The 23925-nt window shown below is 51.8% G+C and overlaps 1 protein-coding gene across 1 annotated transcript in view; it reads left to right on the top strand.

Annotated features, from left to right (window-relative positions):
* Positions 1-23925, top strand: part of Tom1 (target of myb1 membrane trafficking protein) — a 35786-nt gene that overhangs the window by 5641 nt on the left and 6220 nt on the right. Inside the window, exons 2-9 of the mRNA XM_042693234.1 lie at positions 11742-11826; positions 14797-14875; positions 16097-16246; positions 16507-16641; positions 16741-16887; positions 18654-18770; positions 21679-21812; positions 23581-23614. Coding sequence (XP_042549168.1) covers positions 11742-11826; positions 14797-14875; positions 16097-16246; positions 16507-16641; positions 16741-16887; positions 18654-18770; positions 21679-21812; positions 23581-23614 — 881 coding nt within the window. The remainder of the gene's footprint in view (positions 1-11741; positions 11827-14796; positions 14876-16096; positions 16247-16506; positions 16642-16740; positions 16888-18653; positions 18771-21678; positions 21813-23580; positions 23615-23925) is intronic.

The raw sequence follows: 23925 nt of genomic DNA on the forward strand, positions 1-23925 counted from the left end.
AGCTTGTGGTTTTTTGTTTTTGTTTTTGAGGTACTAGGCAAGCGCTTGACAACTTGAGTCATAACCCTAGCCCTTTTTGTGTTTTGTTTTTGAAACAAAATTTTGCCCCAATTGGTCTCAAACTTGGAATCCTCCTGCCTCTTTCTCCTGAGTAACTGATATTATAGGTATGTACCACCACACCTGGCTAGTTTATGGGTTGTTTTTTTTTTTTTTTTCTGCTTGACATTAAATATAAAACTAATTGTTTGAGGGTCGGGCCCAGGACCCCGTGCATGCTAGGCAAGTTCTCAGTTACTAGCTACAGAACCACCTCTTCTGTTTGTCTTATTTATTTGTGCCAGTACTAGGGCTTCATGATCTCACTTGGCTTTTTCACTCATGGCTGGTCCTCTGCCACTTGAGCCACACCTCTACTTCCAGACTTTTCTGCCTATGCTGTCTCAGATCTCCTCCTTAATAGCTAGGATGCCAGGTGTAAGCCACCAGTATCTGGCTTTTTTTTTTTTTTTTTTTTGGTTGTGGGGCTTGAACTCTGGGCCTGGGCACTGTCCCTCAGCTCTTCAGCTCAAGATGATGCTCTCTTTACCACTTGAGCCACAGCACCACTTCTGGTTTTCTGGTGGTTAATTGGAGATAAGAGTCTCACAGACTTTCCTGCCTGGGCTGCCTTTGAACCTCGGTCCTCAGATCTCAGCCTCCTGAGTAGCTAGGATGACAGGCGTGAGCCACCGGCTCTTTCTTGAGACCTGGCCCTGCTTTGGAGTGTAGGCAGGCCTGGAACCTCCCAAATATCTGGAACTGCAGGTTTGTACCACCATGCCCAGCCCCTCTACCCATATTTTTGTTTGCCCACTACCCACCCACCGCCTTTCAATATTGGACCTAAAATGCCTAAAACAGGGTCTGTTCCAGAGTAGATGGGCTCAGGTGGCAGCTTCTGCCCCGCCCATTGTGTACCCAGCCAAGTGACAAACCTCCCAAAGGTCCCTCACCCCAGAGCCATGACACTCAGTGACTCATGGCACACTGGGAAGGGGCTGCTGCTGCAGGAGGAGCCAGGCTTTGTTCCTGAGGATAAAGAAGGGAGGAAGGGCCAACAAGGAGGGGAAAAGGGAACATCCAGGCTCAGTCAGAGACTTTAATTAAGGACAGACAGAAATGATCACTTTCAATTTGAACTTATTAGAGTTGGTACAATATAACTACTTCGGTAGTTAACTTTGTGTGCCAACTTAGCCAGGCTAAATTATCCATTTGGTAAGTGCTGGGGGGGGGGGGAAGCTGTTTGTTTGTTTTTGTTTTTGTCAGTTGTGGTGCTTGAACTCTGAGCCTGAGCGCTGTTCCTGGGCCTCTCTGGGCTCAAGGCTAGCACTGTACTACTTGAGTCACAGTACCACTTCCGGTTTTCTGATGGTTTATTGGAGATAAGTCTCACAGACTTTCCTGCCCAGGTTGGCCCTGAAAAATGATCCCCAAATCTCAGCCTCCTGAGCAGCTAGGATTACAGGTGTGAGCCACTGGCACTGGCAAGAAGGCCTTTTTTACATGAGATTAACATTAAAAATTGGTAGACTTTTAGTAGAGCAGATCACCCTCCATAATGTGGGTGAGCCTTTTCCAATTAGTTGAATGCCTAAATCCCAAAAGACAATGTCCCAGAACAAAAGAGAGTCCTGCCAGCACACTGCCCTCACACTTGAGCTGCCTTTGGCTCAGGTCTCCAATCTGCTGGTCTATCGTCCAGATAAAGACTTGCCTCATGAATAGATTCCTTAAAAGTTAAAATCCATACACATTGTGTGTATGTGTGCATGTGTATACATGTGTGTTAGGGAGCACCCTAACTAATGCAAGCCCCTCTCCATTCCAGCTCCGGGGTGGTCAGTAACAGCTTTTACCCTCCCCAGTCTAGGGATTGCAACCTCGGCCTGCAGCCTCCTCACACCTCTCTGTGTGTCCTTGCTTCCTGGAAGAAGCTGAGGAAACTCCTTCATCTAAAGAAAAGTCTCTTGGGTGAGGTCCTGTAGCTCCTCACATCAGCTAGAGAAATGTAGGTTGCAGAAGCAATAACCTCTGTATGGTATTTTAGGGTTTCTCTTGTGGCCTGTGGTTAAAAAATGACAGGGGAGAGGCAGCCAGGGTTTTGAGGAAGGGCAGCTCAGCAACTTAGGAAACGGATGGAATTTTCCAGGCTGTGTCTGAAAAGAGTTGTTCATTTGGAAAATGGGCTTCAAGACAAGTTACTGGCTGGGAGAAGGGGGTGTGGGGGGGCGGTGTTGGGGAGAACGGAAACAGAAAACCCAGCTACTGCATGCATGTAACTTTTAAAGTCTTTTTATTCAAGTACTTAAAATGTTCAGTCATTTTGTGGCTGACATTTTTGTAGTAACATTTGCTTTGGTGTTTCCTTTGTGCTCAGTGGACACTATGCTAAAAAGTACCTTTTGGCTAGAAATGTGGCTTAGTGGTAGAGTGCTTGCCTAGCATGCATGAAGCCCTGGATTCGATTCTTCAGTAAGTACCTCATAAACAGAAAAAGCGGGAAATGGCACTGTGGCTCTAGTGGTAGAGTGCTAGCTTTGATCAAAAGAAGCCCAGGGACAGTGCCCAGGCCCTGAGTTCAAGCCCCAGGACTGGCAAAAAAAAAAAAAAAAATGTCTTTTCCTATTTGGGAGGCAGAGCTAAGGGGATCATGATTTGAGGCCAGGTGAAAAGAAGTTCAGGAGACTCCATCTCAACCAATGGCTTGGGGGCATGGTCATGCACCCCTGTTACCCCAGCTGTGGAGAAGTAAAATGGCTATGTACAGTGGTACACACATCATGTGCTTCTAGTTTTTCTGCCTTGCTACTGCCCCTTAATATGGAAAGAGACCTACAGATTTCTCCTGGGATGGAAAGGTCCGTCTGGAATGAACTTTTTATAATGGCCTTCTATACCTTGTCCATTACATATTGGCCTCCTCCTGGTGGTGGCAGGAAGCTCAGCTGCAGACACAAGCCTTGGGTTTCTCAAGAGAGTAAGCCTTGCAGGGCCCTGGTAATCTTAGCTACTCAGGAAAGTGAGATCTGAGGATCATAGTTCAAATCCAGCCAGGGCAGGAAAACCTGGGAGACTCATATCTCCAATTAACCACCAAAAATGGATCCATGGCTCAGGGGGTAGAGCACCATCCTTGAGCATAGAAGCTTAGGGACAGTGCCTAGACCCTGAGTTCAAGCCCCAAGACCAGCACCAAAAACAAAAACAAGAAGAGGACAAAAGCAGAGTCTCCCTAAGGAGCCACTTCAGAGACTTCCTTGTATCTGAGTGGTCAGAAAGTAGCAAAAAGGGAGACTGCAAAAGTGAGACACAGGGAGCCAGCAGCCAGTCAGGGGGCATTAGTAAGTGTAATGACAATGGTCTCGACAAGGTCACAGGACCCCATGTTCAGTGCGAGCAGCTGTAAGTTCCCACCAGCCCTTGCAGGTGACCTGCACAGCTGGTCTTGTCTCCAGGGTTCAGTGCACGTAATGACAACTGCAGAGATCCTGTTTGATTGAGCCATCCCTGGGTGTAAAGATGTTAGGTGGAAGGAGGGCATTAAGAAAGTATATGGGGCCTAGGAAGGTGGCTCAGTGGTAGAATGCTTGCCTTGCATGCATGAGGCCCTGGGTTCAATTGCTCAGCACGACATAAGCAGAAAAAGCCAGATGTAGTGCTGTGGCTCAAGTGGTAGAGTGCTAGCCTTGAGCTGAAGAGCTGAGAGACAGTGCCCAGGCCCAGAGTGCAGGCCCCACAACCAACCCCCCCCCTAAAAAAAAAAAAAGGGTATGGGCTGGGCACCAGTGGCTCATACCTATAATCCTAGCTGCTCAGGAGGCTGAGATCTGAGGATCAAGGTTCAAAGCGAGTCTGAGCAGGAAAGTCCCTGAGACTCTTATCTCCAGTTAACCACCAGAAAACTGGAAGTCGTGCTGTGGCTCAAGTGGTAGAGAGCACATCTTGAGCTGAAGAGCTCAGGGACAGTGCCCAGGCCCAGAGTTCAAGCCCCAGGACCGACCAAAAAAAAAAAATGGAGCCCGGTGCTGGTGGCTCACACCTGTAATCCTAGCTACTGAGGAGTCTGAGATCTGAGGATCACAGTTCAAAGCCAGCCCAGGCAGGAACATCGTGAGACTCTTCTCTCCAATAAACCACTAGAAAATTGGAAGTGGCGCTGTGGCTCAAGCGGTAGAGCACTCACCTTGAACTGAAGAGCACAGGGACAGTGCCCAGGCCTAAAGGTCAAGCCCCACGACCGACAAAAAAAAAAAAAATGGATATGGGATTTTTTCCAAATATTTCAAGGGCAGTCAGGTGGAAGAAAAGACTAGAATTTCCACAGTGCAGCCACTAAAGGAGTCAGCAAGAGCTGAGGGAGGGAGCCGTCCCTTAAATAAAGTAGCATAGAGGTGCATTGTGCGGAAAGTGGCCAAGGCCATCACTCAGTCATTCAGCAAGCAAGTCCTGCAGGTTTCCATGGTCAATTCCACTGGCCACGCCCAGTAGAGAGAACTGACCCACTCAGGAGTCATAATCTGCCCCCTAGAGGAGCTGGCAGCCTGATAGGAGGAACAGAGAGACAAATTGGCCACCAGGCTAGGGGGTGCAGGCAGGAAGCTGAGCTGTGAGGAGGGCCAGGCTGCTCCCAGGTCTTGAGTTCCCAACCACAAGCTTCAGGAAAGATCAGCACCATTCAGATCCAAGCTGAAGGTTCCACAGCACAGGCATCCAGCAGAAACAATGGAGCTGTGGCATCTAAAGCCAGGCTACTTTCAGTTGTGAGCAACAGGAGAGCAACAGAGGCTCTTGTTTCCTGGCTACGAGTCTGAAGGACAGCTCCTAGTTTTGTCAGCTCTGACAGCACACCCGTGCTCTTCTTGTCAGCATAGAGCTAAGCTATTTAGAGGAGGTTAGGGAGGTCTTGCCCTCAGCCTCCCGGAAGGTCAGTCCATCACTCTACAAACACATAAGGACCCTCTCCTTGCTGTCCGCTCAGCCGATGGGCCTAGGAAGAGTCCATCCCTGGCAGAGGAAGTGGCCAAGTGGAGAGGAGGGCAGGCTAGCTTTAGCTGCCTCTCCACTTCCTCTCTACACAGGCTGTGGACACACAATGGGGTGACACACGATGAGGGTCACATACAGGCTGTGACCAGTGCTTGCTCATCATGTTCGTTTGGTCCCTGCTCTCTGCAATGCTGTTGTCATGGTGCAGAAGGAGGGGCCAGAGCCAGGCTCAGCCAACTCATCCTGCACCCCAGTCCTAACCCTCAGAGTGACTCAGGGCTTCCTTTTTCTGTCATAGCAGCCTCACCCTCTCCCCTTTCTGGCATGACCTCCACCAGACTGCACATTTGCTGAGACTGGAACCTCTGGTTTTGTCCACCAGTATTTTTTTTTTTTTGCCATCCTGGGGCTTGAACTAAGAGCCTGGGCACTGTTCTTGAATTTCTTTTTGCTCAAGGATAGCACCCTACCACGAGAGCCAAAGCACCAGCTTTTTCTGTTTATGTGGTACTAAGAATCAAATCCAGTACTTCATGCATGCTAGGCAAGTACTCTACCACTAAGCCACATTCCCAACCCCCCACCAGTATTTTCTTAGGCCTGGACACACAAGTTATTTGAGAGGCAAATTAACATGATTTAAAAGTAAAGATCTGAACGGGGCATAGTGGTGTGCACCTGTGATCCCAGCACTCAGAGGCAGGAGGAGTTCATTTCTGAGTGCCTAGGGTATATGGTGAGACCCTGTCTCAAAAAAACAAGGGCTGAGCCCGGTGCTGGTGGCTCACGCCTGTAATCCTAGCTACTCAGGAGGCTGCAATCTGAGGATGGCAGTTCAAAGCCAGCCCGGGCAGGAAAGTCCCTGAGACTCTTATCTCCAATTAACCACCAGAAAACTGGAAGTAGCACTGTGGCTCAAGTGGTAGAGCACTTGTCTTGAGCTGAAGAACTAATGGACAACACCCAGGCCCAGAGTTCAAGCCTCATGACCAACAAAAAAGAAAAATTAAAAAGGGCTGTTGATGTAACTCAGTAGTAGAAGCTTGCCTAGCTTATGCTAGGTCTGGGTTTGATGCCACACAGAAGATGTGGATTTGAGACCTAGACATCATAGGGTTCAAGTCTATGATCTGTAACTTACAAACCACCTGGCCATATTCAAGGTACCAGTCTCTCTGCGCCCCCCTCCCCCCAGTTTTTTATCATCTGCCTTGTGAGTGATGAGTGCGTCTCAGTCAGATGCTCGGTTTACCCAGAGTGCCTGGCCAGCGTGTGCAGACTGGATGTCTGATCCATGAAGGATGACATTGCACATGGTGCCACAGGTGTGAAAGATGGCCTGGAAGTTGGGGACAGTCCTGACTATCCTGAAGAATTTAGGCTTGTAACCCTTGGCAACAGAGGACCAGGGACGGTTTTGCATGAAGAAGGGTGCTGGTTTGTGTAGATAGAGGTGATGGTGCAGGCCAGGGCAGGCGATACAGGGCCTGAAGTAGAGCCAAGCCGTGCAGCAAGAGCACTGGGCACAGCTGGAACATGCAGGTGGGAGGGAGATGGCCCACGTGGCAGCATACCCACGACACGGTCCACAGCTCCACTGAGCACCCACAGGACAGCCTTCTCCAGAGCATGGCGGAGCAGAGCTCCCCTAGGACCAGAAGGGCAGCTGTCTTGCCCAGGATTCCAGACTACCACTGAGGAGGTATAGGTGAGAGAAGCAGCCCCTTGAAGTGCAGCTAGGTGATGGTGGTGTTAGGTGGCCGCGCACTCCCCTTGGCTGAGTCACAGTGGGCCTCACTGTGGCTCATCCCTGCTCCACCCACTGGTGCACGGACTAGTCAAAAGTCACCACCATGAGGCAGGCACGGAGGCAGGCAGGCAGGCAGGCAGGCAGGCAGACTCACCCTGATCTTACATGGGACCTGGAGGGCTGGGCCTTCCTGGTGGCCTGAGTTAGGAGAGGAGACCAAGCAGGCTAAATCTACATTAGGGAAGAGCTGTAGGCCTCATGCCAGGCAGAATACCTGGAGCCTCCTGGGCAGGACAGGTCTGTACCAGGCCCAATGCAGAGAGGGGTAAGGTGCTGGACAGACAGGTGCCCAGTGACCTGAAACCATCGGACTCTGCCAGCCCTGGGCCGCAGCAAGCACCACACGTCAGCGGAGGTCTGCCGTCAGCCCCCACGCTTTGCCACACGGCTGGGGGCCAGGGCGCTTCCCTGTCAGCCACCTGTGAAGGCCCACAGCTCCCAGTCAGGGAGTCGGTTTTCTTTCTCTGAATCACTCATGACCATCAGCAGCATTTTTATTCCCTTCCTTAAAACAGCAAGCTGAATTGCTTTGGCAATTAACACAGAGCATGCCCATATCCTCAGGTTCCTGTACATTTAAAACTGTGTCCTTAAGGGAGTGTGATGGAGGGGGTGACACGGATAAGAACACAGCGTCAGCAATACGTGATAACCAAGTCCTCCATGTAACTAAGGTGAGCCAATAATTAAAAAAAAAAGCCAGCAAAAACTGGGAGTGCAAGTATGGCTCCAGTGTGAAGCAGTACAGTGCCAGCCCTGAGCAAAAAAGCCAAGTGGGAGTAGGGGGCCTCAGTTCAAGCCCCTGTACTGGCATACAAACACATACACATATACGTGTGTGTGTGCGTGTCCACACACACACACAGGCCCTTACTGTTAGGAGGAAGTCCCTCAGCTTGGCCCCCACATCTCCAGCTTCTGCGTGGCTCCCCCTAAGTGGCCTGGCCTGGCCTCCACACCCACTGACTCACCAGGGTCCTTTCAGCACCTTGGCCACCTCCCTGGGGAGGACAGGTACCCCTGCTTTCCAGGGTACCCTAGGCAGCACTGAGGGGCTGAGCAGGCAACCCCTGAGAGGCTTGCAGGAAGCAGGTGACTGGGGTTAGGGAGAGCCAAGTACATGGGGGTCAGGAAAGACACTTGGCCATGTGGAAACCCCCGGCCCCTGTGGGAGGCGGGCAGCGCACGCACTGCTAGGAGTCTGACCACGCCACTGGTAGATGCCCCCATCTCAAGGTTCAGTCCTCTACCGGTAGTAATGTTCACCTCTTGGGGTGAGCATTAATCTCAGTCTTTATATGAACAGCTAATGATGCTGGAGGTCATGGGGGATATAACGTGGGAAGCTAAATATTAGGTATGGTAAGGCCAGACTGAGGACAGGGGGACTCTGCAAGTTGTAGGGCCCAGGCAGACTTGGTCCCTGGGGCAGCATGGACATTAGTGGGTGGAGTGAGGCAGGAGCAGGGAGGAGGCTGAGGCACGATCTACGGGAGAAGCTGGGGGCAGCCGGGGAAGGACCCAGTGAAAGACTCAAGCTGGACCCGCTGTGACCGAGGTGTGGCCAACAGAAGAAGAGCAGGCTCTGGTGTTTGAGTAGCCATTGCCCCAGTCTGTCCACAGCTACCCCTGCTCAGCGGACACTGCTCAGCACAGCTGGTTCTTCCATGTGAGTCCGTGAAATTGGGGAGTGGAGCACAGGAAAGCCAGCACCAGCAAAGGTCTATGGTCGGAAGGATTCTGTCTTTCAACAGAAGGAAGACCTTCCTAGTCTCCTACCCTGACTGTAATCTAGAGGTAAAGCAACCGCCCTTCTGCTCCAGCTGCCTGGCCTGTGTCCTGAATGCAGGATCCACTGGTAGGACTGAAAGCCAGGCTAATTTCAAAGTCAAGGGCTCAGAAGCCACAGGGCAGACTATGCCACCCAGCCTGCCAGGAGCATGGCTGCTGGATGGGCCACCAGCCTGGAGAAGCAAGTCTCCCACAGTCACACAGAGACCTCTGATCCTCCTTGTCCTTTGACAGACCTGGGTGGAAAATGTTCTTAAGTCTATCTTAAGTCTCAGCATAGGGTTGAGACCGTGTCCTTCTTGTCTACCAAGTGTCCTAGTGCCTAGAATGGGCCTAGCATATAAATGACTGGGCCATAGTGAGCAATCCCTCACCCAATGCTGTCAAAAGAGCCTTGCAGGACAGGAATCGCCTGCCAGACTGGCCTATCAGCAGGTGCGCTGAGCCCAGCAGGATGGCCACAGAGGCAGATGTGTAGCACCACCTCTGAGAATGCATGCAGGTTCTGGATAGGATGGAAAGTAGCTTGTGGAAGCAGGATACAGAAGTGTCTGTGGGCAGTGCGGCCAGACTGGTCTGCGTTAGGACACATCTCAAGATGGTATAAAGACAGTGGGTGTCTGTGGTTAGGACTGACTTAGATGCTTGTGCAAGTGGAAGGACAGTGGGTATTTGTGGTTAGAAGGACTGACTTATAGGTAGGCACTGATGGCTCACTCCTGTAATCCTAGCTACTCAGGAGGCTGAGATCTGAGGATCACAGTTTAAAGCCAGCCCAGGCAGGAAAGTCTGTGAGACTCTTATCACCAGTAAACTACTCAGAAAAAGCCAGAATTGGTGCTGTGGCTCAAGTGGTAGAGTACACTGAGCACAAAGAGTCTCAGGGAAGAGCACTCAGGCTCTGAGTTTAATACAGGACTGACTTACGTGCCTTGCATGTAAGTGAAGGGTGGTACTTCATTCATAGAAAACATTTATGAACTTTCTAGCACAGTCCATTCCTGCATTTGTCACTCACCAGCACTTTTCAGTGCCTCATACTGGAGCTCACAGAGGTAAGGTGCCAGACCATAGCTCAACAAAGATCCTGGATTTAGCTATCTACCTGACTTCAAACACATTGTGTTGCCCAGTCTAGCCTTGAACTCTCAGTCCTCCCTGCTTTTGCCTCCTGAGTGGTGGAATCTCAGTGTGTGCCGTCATGCCCTGCTGCCCTTGGCCTTGAGGGGCCCTGAGACTCCTCATGTGGAACTCTCAGCCAAGAATCATCCCAGCATGAGTGTAGTAGAGACAGACAGAAGTAGTGGTGGTGCCACGGCATTGTGACTACCAAGCACCACTGAACTGTAGCTTTAAGACGGCTCATTTTAGGTGGTGTGATTTTCACATCAACTAAAAGGGGAGTCACCAGCAGTCATTGCCAGTCTGTAGACAGAAACCATGGCTCAAAAAGAGACAGGAGCCCTCCCCCACAGTATAACCCCTGCTTTCACTGTATTTGATGTCGGTATAATTTGTGGAGGGGAAAGGGAAAAACAAATCGTTTAAATAGGGATATAGGTAGACCCATTGCAACAATGAGATGTACAAGTCGTTATGTCGGAAACGAACTTTACTACTTTGGTGGGGGGGGGGGGGCAGGGAGGATTGGGTGGGGGGGCGGGGGAGGATGGGATGGGATAGGAAAGGGAAACAAAGGAGGAGGCTACAATGCTTGGTAAGAAATGTACTCATTATCTTGCCCATGTAATTGTAACCCCTCTATACAGTATTTTCACAATAAAAAAAAAAAAAGAGAGAGAGAGAGACAGGAGTCCGGGTGATCCATTGGGAGTAGTCTTTGTTCCCTAGGTATGGCATGTCCTGGGAGATGATGGAGAAAACTGTTTTACGGTGCACCCGCTGGGGAGTGGCAGGATGTACTCTTCATTGCATTCCAGCTTAGCATGATTTACATTTTGGACCATGTGAATGTTACCAACTCAAAACATAAAATGGGTGTGGCAGGAGGACTGATGCTGAGACAGGATTGAGAGTTCAAGGCCAGCCTGAGTTACAAAGTGAGATCCTGTCTCTGAAGATTATATTTTTTTTTTTTCAAGATGTGATTTTATATATGTTGTGATCTTATAAAAAAATTTTTTTAGGGCTGGGAAGGTGGCTCAGTGGTAGAGTGCTTGCCTTGCATGCCTGAGGCCCTGGGTTCGATTCCTCAGCACCACATAAGCAAAAAGGAAAAAGCCGGAAGTGGCGCTGTGGCTCAAGTGGTAGAGCGCTAGCCTTGAGCTGAAGAGCTGAGGCCCAGAGTTCAGGCCCCACGACCGGACCCAAAAAAAAAAAAAAAAAATTTTTAAATGCTCCCTCTGACACCATGTGAAAAACAAGCCTCCTGAGGCTAAGCCGGTCCCAGTTCTTGTCCTAATCATCCACTTGTGGAACTCTAAGCCAAGGTTTTCTCATTTGTGCAACGACAGGGTTCCATTCAGCCTCCCATGGCAAGTAGAGAGCCCAAGAACAAATTCAATTATTTTGGTAAAACTGGCCTGTTTTGGGTTCCACTGTCTTCTGCCCTCTGTCTTCCTGCCCTGCACCCTACCTCTTAATGTGTCAGACTTTTCATTGCTGTAAGAAATGCCAGAGAAAAATCACTTGAAGGAGGAAAGATTTGTTTTGGCTCATGTTTCAGAGGTTTCAGCCTGTCTGCTGGATCCATTGCTTTGACCTAAGCTGAGGCAGAACATCACAGAAGGGAGGGACAAGGGGGAGAGTCTACTCATCTCATGGCGGCCAGGAAGCAAATCCACCCTTCAGAAACACACCCCCTCCCACTCACCCCTTCCTTCAGCTAGGTCCCCCCTTCCACAGTTTCCTCCACCTCCCAACTATCTATTCACATCTTTAACCCATCAAAGCAAACCATTGATTAGGTCAGAGCCCTCATGATCATTAGATCATCTCTGGAAATACCTAAAGATGTGCTTAGCTAATCCACTGGGTGTCTCTCAGTCTAGTCAAGTTGACAGTGAAGACTAATTACATCACACTCTGTGCTCTCCTGTGTCCAACTGAGACTCCAACACCCATGTAATTTATGATTTCTTCTTCTCAGAGAAAGCTACAGATGGCTCCCTTCAGAGCGAGGACTGGGCCCTCAACATGGAGATCTGCGACATTATCAACGAAACCGAGGAAGGGTGAGGACCCTTGGAAGAGAGGTTTGAGGAACACAGGCGGGGATGGTCTGCCATTGCTGCCCACAGCCCACAGCAGTGTTGACTCACCTGCTTCCAGCCAGAACTCCACCCAAGCCCACCGCTACTGTCGCCACCAAGTTGACCCCACCATACTGTAACATTTTAAACCTTTTTGGACCATGATCAGCCCATTCCCTTTATCAAGCAGATGAGACACTTGTGGATATAAGTTTAAAGCCCTGGGGTAGAGAGCTGGCCAGCTAGCCCCTCCCTGTGCTGCCACCCCAGCAGCAGCCCAGGCCTCCTGGATCTGAGCTTGCTGCAGCAACTCCTCGGGGACAAAGCCAGTTGGGAATTCTCATAATGAGGAGGTGGTCTCCCGTTGCTCTTCTGCGCTCCAAGGGGACGAGACTGTGCTTTTGGGATGGCCAGCTTTTCAGTAAACAGCAGCACACTTCCACTCAGCTTTGATACCAGCAGGGCAGGAAGAGGGCATGTGGAAGGCAGTAACAGGGAAGCAGAGCAGAGGGACCAATCAGAGCTGGCATCCACTGGGAAGTTCAGTATGTGAGCCATGGCTCTGCCCAGTGCCCAGGAACCCTGCCAGGGCACTGGGTGTGGGGAAGCCTTGGGTCTAAGTTTCTGACCTCTGGTTGTTTGCTGTCCAACCATGTGAGGAGCCCTCGGACAAGATCATTTACCTCTCTAGGTCTTCATCCTCAAAGGCAAAGCTTAGCAAAAGCCTGGGTGCCTAAGGGCAGCAGAGAGGGGACATGAGGGTCACTATTATCACAGGAAATCCAGGAAGGATCTGTGAGAGTGTGGCCACAACTGGGAAGAAATGCAGCCAGAGGCCTCCATTCTGGTAAAAGAATCTACCGTTGGAGCAGGACCCCGTTTTCCTCTCTGTACTGTCTCCCACCAGTGTAGAGTGCTCCCCACCACCAGGTGGGGCTGTGTGTGTGCAGAGGGGTGGGAGACAAGTATACCCCACTGGAGCAAGACAGGGTCCACGAGGAGAGGGCAGTGGTGGCCAGGCCCCACCAGAACCATCCTCAGCCATGCTGAGGCTCCACGCCACCTTGGATCTTCCAGACACTGCACGCAGCATCTGAGACCCAGCAGTGGGCAAAGGCAGGCATGACCTTTGACTCCCACCAAGCTCATTATCTAAACCTTAGTGTGTAGTGGAGTCTCCACATTGTCATACACTGTGCTTGCTTGTCACACACTCTGTGCTGTAGCCGAATAGCAGGTGACAGCAGTGGCACACAGTCCACTTCCAGCACCGTTTCCACTATCTGAAACAAGTCCCAGTAGAATGCCGAAGTGGTCCACCTGACTACCTGAGGTAATCGGCTCAAAAGGAAAAAGGGGTTATTTTGACTCACAATTTCAGAGGTCGCTTTGGACCTGTGGAGAGGCAAGCAAGCACAACACAGCAATGGTACACGACAGAACAAACCGCTCAACTCATGTCCAGGAAGCAAAAGAAGAGTGAGGAGGTCTGGTGATACGTCTCAGTGGTGGAGTACTTGCCTAGCAGGTGCAAGACCCTGGGTTCCACCCCTAGTACCATAAACAAAGGAAAAGGTTGAGGAGGGGCATGACCATCCCCATGACCTAAAGACTTCCCGCTACGCCCACCTCATTCAATTTCCATAGCTTCCCAACAATGCCGTCGAAGACCAATGCCTTTACACATAGTCCTGCCTCCAGGAGGGGTGAGGAGCTGCCCCAGGAATGCTCCGGCAGAAATAATTCTTTCTTCTGGACCAGACCCCCCCAACCTGCTGCCTGCCCTATCCCCTCCACTGCAGTCCTAGCCCCTCCTCAGTGCCACCCCATGCAGGACCTGCTTCCCCAGGCCATGCTTCTGCCTGTACTCCTGTCCAGGACCTAGGTCAGACCTGTACTTCCCAATGGAGCCCTCAACAGGCAGAGAGAGGACAGATCCAAAAGGCCACTCACCAGCCTAGACAAGTATCAGTGCTCCTGCAGTGTTCCAGGCTCTGCTGAGAGAAGGGGTCCGGAGGATTGTCCCTTCTCCACCAGGGCGGCCAGGGTTAGCGTCCCATACCAGGACACCTAGAGACTGGGGGAGCTTCATATAGGAGTAGGTCTTTTACTAGAGACATGGAGGATGGGAGCAGGGCCTGAACATTCTGGCATCGCTGATTCCACCTGTGCAGAGCTGAGGCTGGTGGCGGTGGTGCAGCACAGGTGGAGGAAGAGCATGCAGCCATAGGCTTCCTGTTGTTGCACTCTAAGGCATCTGCCCTCCCCTGTGACCCTGAGTGTCCTGGTTCTCTTCCACACTCTACAGCTCCTCCTGCTCCCTCCTCCCATCCCAGGGCATGGCCCAGGCTGCTCTGCCCTGCTGGCCCCTCCCCATCCTTTCCATCTCTCAGGGCTCGGTTACAAGGCCACCTCTTCAGAAGTGCTCACTGTTCCCACATACTCCTCTCTAGGAACTTGCTTTTTCCCCTTCAAATACCTCTGTCTTCCTGGAGTTCAAGATCCCTGGGGAAAAAGCCTGGTGTCTGTTTGCCTCTTGTCCCAGCTTCTAGCCTGGTGCCCACATGGGTACTTGGTAAGACCTGAGTGGAGAGAGATGGATAACTGGGCAGATTAGCTGGCCAGGCTGGGCTATTAGACCACTGTGCACAATAGTAGTTCTCAGCCTTGTCTCCACTTGGACAGAGAAGCCCCTTGGGGTATGAGAAGGCTGCAGACCCCAAACCCCTCCCTAGGAATCTTGCCTGAGTGCTCCAGGAGGGGGCTTAGATTCTTATACTTTAGCAACAAAGTGGGCCTGGAGCAGGGGCTCCTCCTGAATAGGCTGGGGAGGGGCAGCAGGACATGGATCACAGCCTGTGCAGGGAGGGGGCCAGCCCCCTCCAAGTTTCCATACTGTGTCTCCAATGCTGAGGAAGAAGTGTTCATGCCTGCCTTTTTCCTTCTGCCCAGCCCCAAAGATGCCTTCCGAGCAGTGAAGAAGAGAATCGTGGGCAATAAGAACTTCCATGAGGTGATGCTGGCCCTCACAGTAAGTGCCTGTCGTTCCATCTGTCCGTCCCTCCATCCCTCTATCAGACAGTCCAGTGGCAGAAGCCGTCTCCTGAAAGCCACATGGGACTCATGTCCGCCCTTGGCTCCTCATTCAAGGGCTAGGCAGGAAGGCCATGGGCAAAGTCTGTCCTGTCACACCATTGGTAGACCACTCGAAAACCGGAAGTGGAGCTGTGACTGGAGCCGTAGAGCACTCGCCTTGAGCTGAAGAGTTGAGGGACAGTGCCCAGGCCCCAAGTTCAAGCCCCACAACTGGCAAAAAAAAAAAAAAAAGAGAGAGAGAAGCTGTCCAGGAAAGTCCTCCCCGCCCCCTGTATAGGGAGCGGATGGCTGAGGCCACTTCCCTCCAAAACCACTGATGTGAATTACCCAGGCTAAAGAGCCTGCCAGGTGACAAAGGCTCAGTAAACTCAGGCCAAATGGGGATGTGGCCTGTACAGGCACAGGGAAACTAGGAACTACCTAGCACTTTGACATTTTAACAGTACTCACTGCAGTCAACACTGAAGCCAGAGCCGGGTGCCAGTGGCTCATGCCTGTAATCCTAGCTACTCAGAAAGCTAGATCTGAGGATCACAGTTCAAAGCCAGCCCAGGCAGGAAAGTCTGTGAAACTCTTATCTCCAATAAACCACTCGAAAACCAGAAGTGGCACTGTGGCTCAAGCGGTAGAGCGCTCACCTTGAGCTGAAGAGCGTAGAGACAGCGCCCAAGCCCAGAGTTCAAGCCCCATGACTGACCAAAAAAAAAACAAAAAACACTGAAGCCTGCCCTATGGGCAGGCCAGGCTGGTGGGCATGCTGACCTCAGGACCTTGGGCTGGGAGTGAGGAGCCCTCCCACAGCAGTAGGTCCAGTTGGACTGGAAAGCAAGGGAACTCCTGCAGGCTGGCAATGGGAGGGAACACAAGGGCCAGTCTTCCACCTCAACATGGACTAGTAGAAAGCTCAGGCTGTCTTCGACTTCCACTGGGGAGCCGCCACGCCTCCACACCAGGCCAGTCAGGACCCAGTGCCGACGACCCTGGGGGAGGAAGTTCTGGCACTTCTCACCTGGCAGCAGTCGCCAAACCCAGGATTCCTGCCCTCCCTCCTCCAGGGGCTGTCTGGGGATGTCCCCTGCCCTCTGCTGGGCCTCCACGTGGCCGCACACTTCCTGTCCTCCGCCAAGGCTGTTCTCACGCACCTCTTGCCCTCCAGGTTTTGGAAACATGTGTGAAGAATTGCGGGCACCGCTTCCACGTGCTGGTGGCCAGCCAGGACTTCGTGGAGGGCGTGCTCGTGAGAACCATCCTGCCCAAGAACAACCCCCCCACCATCGTGCACGATAAGGTGCTGAATCTCATCCAGGTTCGTGCTGGGGTGAGGGGGGGCGGGTGGGCGGGGCGGGTACTGCTTCCTCCCCGGGGGCTGTGCCTGAGCTGGATTTCCCTTTGGGGTGACCAGTGGCCGGATGGTCACCATACATGTGCAGTAAGGCTTGTGCATGTAAAACAAGGAGCAAGAGGTCGGGACGAATTTCTGCTCCCAGAGAGAGTGCCGGGATGGGGTGGGCTCCCAGGGAAGAAGGTGAGCAGCGGTTACCGGCCATGTCCCCTTGTCCCTCTCAGTCCTGGGCTGACGCGTTCCGCAGCTCGCCCGATTTGACAGGTGTCGTTGCCGTCTACGAGGACCTGCGGAGGAAGGGCCTGGAGTTCCCCATGACTGACCTGGACATGCTGTCGCCCATCCACACCCCTCAAAGGGTGAGGGGTAGACCACTAGCAAGCGGGGGGTGGGGGGGTGGGGGGCAAGCCAGCCTGCGGCCCCTCCCACAAGACCTTATCAGCTGTCTTTTGCCCTAGACCGTGTTCACATCAGAGACACCATCAGGACAGAACTCCGTGGGCTCTGACACCAGCCAGCGAGGAGACTTGAGCCAGCATACTGCCCCTCCGCCTGCCCCGGCCATACTTCCTAACGATACACCCATCACACCAACCCCCGAGCAGGTACAGACAGGCCTGGGCAGAAGTCTGGGTTGGGAAGGGGCCCTTGACAGTACAGACACGACTGTGTGTGGAGTTGCCCTTCATCATCCCAGCAACCCCTAGAGTGAGGCTCAGAGGGGTACCTTCATTCAGCCAGAGTCACACAGATCGTCTGAGTCTGCTGAGATTCAAGCTCAAGTCTGTGTGACTCCTCGCAGGCACTGTCCTGTACTTCATCTGACTTGAGCAGGTCTTCATGGAGTCCTCTGGGCAGCACCATGAAGAGGAAGTGCCCGCCAGGTGCTCCCTTCCACTTTGCATAACATGCTGTTTCACTTGAACTGGGGTTCTGACCAGAAACAGTTATAAAACATTTATACAAATAATAGCACGTGGACTGCCCCTGGGTGCTTCCCACAAAGCCCCATAAAGCTTTGAGACTCAGCATAAGAGTCTAGTTTTTCTGCCCCATAGCTAGCTCTGCAGGGTTGCCTACCTCGGTCCAAGCAGCATGCTGAAGCTTTCTCTGAGTCTCAGTTTCCTCCTGCAGCTGGAAGAGTGACAGCTGGTCTGGTGGCTCTGAGCTGTTTGTGGTATACCAAGCCACTCTGCCTTCTGAGGCACATCAATGGCCATGCCAGCAGCTTGATACTGTCACTGTCCACTTCAACATGTGGCTAGGCTGGAGTGGAGCCCGGCACATGAGGATACCTGTGCACACATGTGCCTGTAATCCTAGCTACTTAGGAGGCTGAGATCTGAGGATCATGGTTCAAAGCCAGCCATGGCAGACAAGTCCCCATGTGATTCTTAATCCAATTAACCACTCAAAAACCAGAAGTGGCACAGTAGCTCAGGTGGTAGAGCACTAGCCTTGAAGAAAAGCACTCAGCCAGCACCATGGCCTTGAGTTCAAGCCCCAGGACTGGCACCAAAACAAAGTCAATAGATCACAATCATGCTTTTGCATAGTGTTGATAATAATATTCTGAAATCAATTATAACTTCATCACACAATGTAGAATATACTTGCATTTCTCAAAATATAGTTCTCTGGCTGCTAGACCCATGAGCTGACTTGATAAGAAATGTTCTTAAGGAAACAACCTGGCCAAAATGTTGGGAACCCCCTCTTGGTGCCGTCCTGGTCATGCGTGGAGTGCCCAGCGCTCACCCCATAGACACCACACAGTGGCCTCTTCACGCTCACCTCTGAGGACACTGCAGCTTCATGGGCAATATTTCCCCAGGCCTAAGACTTGGGCGGCTCTTGACCATTGGAGCAAGGGAATCTTTCCTGCTCAGAGTTGGTGGCAGCCTTAGGACCCTCCTGAGCCACTAAAAAAAAAACAGAAGTAAAACCGAATCTCAGTCCTCCTAGGAGAGAGAGAGAGAGAGGGAGAACAGGCGCCTGCAGCCGCCTTCTTCCCTCGGAGGACCCTTCACCCCCAGGGCCTCATTAACTGCCACCTTAGCAGGAGCCACACTCAGTGGCTCATTCCCCTCAGCTTGTCACACTTTTTTTAGCTTCTTCCTGCATCCAGCTCCTGGTGTGGAGATGGCCATGGTTGGTAGAGCTTCTGTGAAGGGTGGTGGGGCATGGCAAGCCCTGTGCTGGCTTCTGATGGAGCACACGCTGTGCCTGGGAGCTGGGAGGGAGGCTGCTCGGAGAGGGTGCTGGTGAGGAGGCTCCTGGGGGCTCTACCCGACCATCGGTCCAGGCTCTGTTCTTGGGAGCAGCAGGGGCTCCAGATCCCAGCTTCTCTCTCCTCACCGTGGTGTTTCAGATCGGGAAGCTGCGCAGTGAGCTGGAGATGGTGAACGGGAATGTGAGGGTGATGTCGGAGATGCTGACGGAGCTGGTGCCCACCCAGGCCGAGCCCTCAGACCTGGAGCTGCTACAGGTGAGCCAAAAGCTTCCCGTCAGGCCCTGCTGCGCCCTTCCTATCTGCCACATACAAATTCTCCCCAGCCCACAGGGCAATCTTCAGGGCTCACTTGGAATTCCTGCAGCAGTGGAAGGCATTGTAAACAGGGACTTTGGACTGTTTCAAATTGATTAGAATTCAGATCTCAGCTATACTACTTGCTGGCTTGAACAAAATAGTACCTCCTGCTCCAATTTCCTCATGTGTATGAATTCTGGACATGGAACTTTCACCCTTAAAACCTGCACGTGGGCAGCAGGAAGGATGGAGCGGTGTGGGGTGTCTCTTTCGTTTTGTCCTATTTTGTTTCGTTGTGTTATGCTGGTACTAGAACTTGAATTTAGGGCCTTATACCCTTACTCGGCTTTTATGCTCAAGGCCAGCACCCCAGTTTTGGATTTTGCTGGTTAACTGAAGATAAGAATCTCAGAGATCTGTTTTTCTATGCTGACATTGAACTACAATCCTCAGATCTGTCTCCTGAGTTGCTAAGATTATAGGTGTGAGCGAGCCACCAGTACCCAGCACAGAGTGAGTTTTAAGACAAGCAAATAGGCCGGGCGCTGGTGGCTCGGTGGCTTGTGCCTGTAATCCTAGCTACTGAGGAGGCTGAGATCTGAGGATCACGGTTCAAAGCCAGCCTGGGCAGAAAAGTCTGTGAGACTCTTATCTCCAATAAACCACTAGAAAACCAGAAGTGGTGCTGTGGCTCAAGCGGTAGAGTGCTGGCCTTTTGCTGAAGAGTGCAGGGTTAGCGCCCAAGCCCAGAAGCCCCACGACTGACTAAAAAAAAAAAAAAAAAGATAAGCAAATAGCTAGGTAAGGCAGGTGGGAACTATTAGTTTTCATTTCTGTGTGTCATGTTATTCCCATGATCCTGTCCTGAGTTGAAGACCCATTAGAGCAGAAAAGGCTGTGTTTGGAGGACACTACATAGGAGAGACATGGAGAAAACTAGAAACCACCCCCCAACCAAGGCCCAGAGTCGCCAGAAGCCCTGAGGGGCGGAGTGCTCAGTGTGTTCTTCGGGTTTTGTGTTGCCCTCCCACCAGGCCTGAGACCTCAAGGGCAGGTCTCCATGTCATTATGACTAACAAGCTGACTTGCTCAGGGGTGCCTACACGGGAGGGGTGGAGGTGGGGAGTAAAGCAGGAATGTCAGGTTAAAGGACTCGTGCATTTGAGGATTAGAAAAGGTGGTAAATCTGAACTGCTACTGTGCAAAGCCATGCAGGGTGGGTGGTCTGGGGGGACTCGGAGACTGGAGCCAGCCGGCAGAGTTGGCACGGTAACAGCTCCCAGGTGATGGGTACTCCCCAGGTGCCAGGCTCTCTCTACATATGTGATACACATTCAGTAGAACCTTTTTTTTCTTTTTTTTTTTGGTCCAGTTGTGGGACCTGAACTCTGGGCCTGGGCGCTGTCCCTCAGCTCTTCAGCCCAAGGCTAGCGCTCTACCACTTGAGCCACAGCGCCACTTCTGGCTTTTTTCTTTTTGCTTATGTGGTGCTGAGGAATCGAATCCAGGGCCTCATGCATGCAAGGCATGTGCTCTACCACTGAACCACCTTCCCAGCCCCTCAGTAGAACCTTTTATCATGCCCATTCTCAGGTCAGAAAGCTGAGGCAAAGTGAAGCAATATTACAAGTAATCTTGGGTCATGTGGCTGGCAAATAGCCAGAGCTGGACTTAATCCACGGGAACCAACTTCAAACATGCCCTTCTGCTCTTGTGAGTGGCCAGCATGAAAGCGGAAACAGAGTGGTCATGGGAAGAAAAGGGGAGGCCCCAGGATGTTGAAAGCCATCCTGAGCTGCCCTGCCCTGCCCTGCCCTGGGACTGCAGCAGATGAAGAAACCCCAAAGGCCTCGAGAGGGAAGGTCAGCAGGGTCCACAATTAGTCAAAACAAACACTGGAGCCTAGCCTAGACTTGATGATCTCTCCAGGAGCGAAGTGCGCTAGTGTATGGCAGTAGTCAGCCAGGCCAGCAGCCGTGACCCGGCACCTGTTCACCCAGCAGCAGGTGCCTGAGGAAAGAAATAGCCAGGCTTACCAGGATCAGTCTAAGACTGTGGCTTCCAATTTCTTCCTCTTTTTCCCAAACAACTTTAAATATGATCAAAGGTAACTAAAGGCAGGGTAGGAATCTGGAACAGAGGAAAAACAGGTGGAACCGAATAAAGTGCGCATAGTTTGGCTAATAGTATTGTGCCTGTGTTACTGGCTTAGCCTAGGTGAAGAGTACATGGAAACTCTGTATGTTATCATTGCACCTTTTCTGCCAGTCTAAAATCATTCCAAAATAACATGTTTATTAAAAGAAAGAAATCAGCCGGGCACTGGTGGCTCACATCTGTGATCCTAGCTACTCAGGAGGCTGAAATCTGAGGATCATAGTTCAAGCCCAGCTCAGGCAAGGAAGTCAGTGAGCTCTTATCTCAAATTAACCACCAGGAAACCAGAAGTGGCACTGTGGCTCAAGAAGTAGAGCATTAGCCTTGAGCTGAAGAGCTGAGGGACAGCGCCCAGGCCCAGAGTTCAAGCCCCACAACCAACAACAACAACAACAACAAATTAGCATAGAGCCAGGTGCAGTGCCTCAAATCTCAGCTACTTGGGAAGCTGAGACAGGACATCCTGGCTTAAAGCCAGCCTGGACAACCTAATGGAACACCACCTCAAATTAACTGAGTCCTTTAATTCTATGTAAACCACTGGGAAGTGAAATTCAAATGTTTGCAGAGCCATTCCGTAGACTCCCAAAGGCCAGTTTAGAAACTGGCCCTCCTCCAGAGCAGGCCTCGGCTCAAGCCCCCTCAGTAAGGACAGCCTTGCTAGGCCGTGTGACCAGCATCTCCCTCCCCCCCCCCCCCGCCCCCGCAGGAGCTGAACCGCACATGCCGAGCCATGCAGCAGCGGGTCCTGGAGCTCATCCCACGCATCTCCAACGAACAACTGACAGAGGAGCTGCTCATGGTTAACGACAACCTCAACAACGTGTTTCTGCGCCACGAACGGTAGCCCTCCACTCCCATGTCCCTGTCCCTCTGGCCTCATCTCCCTGTCAAGCACACGGCAGGCCACCAGGCACATGGCTTGAACCATCTTCTTCAAGCACTTCTGTGACCCGATTCTGCCCTCTTCAGCCCTCCCTGGAGTTAGCTCTCTACCTGCACTTGGTCCTGGGCAAATTCATTTATTTTGGTATTTACTTAGTGTGGGACTTGAGGCTTGAACTCAGGGCTTAGTTGTTGTCCCTTAGTTTTTCACTCAAGGCTAGCACTCTACTACTTCAGTGGAGGCTAGCTCTACGTCTAGCATTTTACTGGTTAATTGGAGATAAGAATCTCACAGACTTTCCTGCCCACACTGGTTTTGAACTGTGATCCTCAAATCTCAGCCTTCTGAGTAGGTAGATTACAAGTATGAACCACCAGTGCCTGGCCAAGAGCTTTCTGACTGCAAGCTACATAAGCTCTTCCTGCCCAAGTTAAGCAGGAGAGAATTTACTAGAAGAATAGCCTTTATTAATGAACAGGTAGTTGGGCTAGGAGTGTGGCTTAGTGGTAGAGTGCTCGCCTAGCATGCTTAGGCCCTGGGTTCAATTCCTCAGTACCACATAAGCTAATAATAATAATAATGGTAATAATAATAATAAACAGGTAGCTTTCAGAGCGGGACAAGCAGAGCAAGGCCTCAGGACTATGTCCCCAGGGCACTGCCCTCAAGTGGATCAGCCCTAGACACTTGTCTGGCTTGTCTTCCTGGGCAAGAGTCAGGGCCCCAGCAGAGACTGATGGCTTAGTTCTGCTGTGCCCTGCATTACTGCACCACCAGGACGATGTGAACCGGGAGGCGTACTCAGGTGCTGTTACCAGGGAGGGCTGGGCTGCACAGGCTCTGACTGCCACATTCCCTGTGCTGTGACAGAGCTGGTCCAGTAGAAGTCATGGAAGCAAAGCCTGTAGAGTGCTCAGTGTACCCCTGTTAAAACAGTGCTAGTTTTGCCAGCCCCCTCGAGCCCTCAGAGCCTTTCTTGTGTCTTTACTCATGAATAGACACTGGCCTGGTGATTTGCAGTCAGTTGAGATTGGGATGGAACCCTGCCAGTCACATCTTCCTGGCCTCTCCTGCTTGTTTGCCCAGTAGGTCCCCCCAACAACCATTCATCAGGACCCCCATTTGCCAGTGCTTTCTGGGTCCCAGCCATTGCTACTCTACACTAGACAGCTATGACTCTAGTGGTATAGCACTAGCCTTGAGCAAAAATGTCAAGTGAGAGTACAAGGCCAGGGCCTTGTTTAAGCCCCAGTCATGGCACAAAACGAAAAAATAAAAGTGATGGATGACATTTACCAAGGCCCAGCCCTCAGCTCCTCCGCACCTACCTCCTCAGACATGAAGAGGCTCCATCAGACAGGAGACCTGTCCTACAGCGCCTTGGAGAGCCACCACACCACCAAGTGTGGAAGTCTGTAGCGGAGGACACCTGTTTGTTCCTTGCTTGTGTGTTGTCCCTTCCTGCTTCTCCTCCGTTAAGTTACTGTTCGTTTCGTCCTAGTTGTGACTAAGATGACTGTATAACTGGTCACGTAGGTCATTTGGATTGAAACCCTTCTGCACATGAAGAGGGCACTGCTAACAATCCTGTGGGACATGGGTGTGCACTAGAGGTCCTGTCACCCTCATGGTGACCCCCTGCATTGATCCTTGAAAAGCTCTGATGAGGGGCTGGACCTGGGGACCTGCCTCACTGTCCCTTTGACTGGGTCTTTTGTCTTGTAGGTTTGAACGGTTCCGAACAGGCCAGACTGCCAAGGTAAGGGGCAGTCTGACTCAGTGCTGATGAGAAGCAGTGGTGCTGTTCTTACCCACTCCCCGATGCCCTGCATGTGGTAGTGCTTCTTCCCACCCAGGCTCCAGGGAAGTCTCCTTCTGACTCCTTATGCCACTGCTCCTTTAAGGGAAATAGGTGTGCTACTGGCTAGTGCCTCAGGGGACTTCCCTGCCTCCCAAGGCTGTGGCTGATCGGGGTCCAAAGCGGCCAGGGAGCAACTCCCTAACCCCCAGTCAGACTGCATGGGCCCTGGAGACAGATTCTAGGGCAGAGCACACGGGCCTCAGTGCTTC

The sequence above is a fragment of the Dipodomys spectabilis genome, unplaced genomic scaffold, assembly GCF_019054845.1.
Source record: "Dipodomys spectabilis isolate Male_0828 unplaced genomic scaffold, ASM1905484v1 ptg000163l, whole genome shotgun sequence".
Classification (NCBI taxonomy): domain Eukaryota; kingdom Metazoa; phylum Chordata; class Mammalia; order Rodentia; family Heteromyidae; genus Dipodomys; species Dipodomys spectabilis.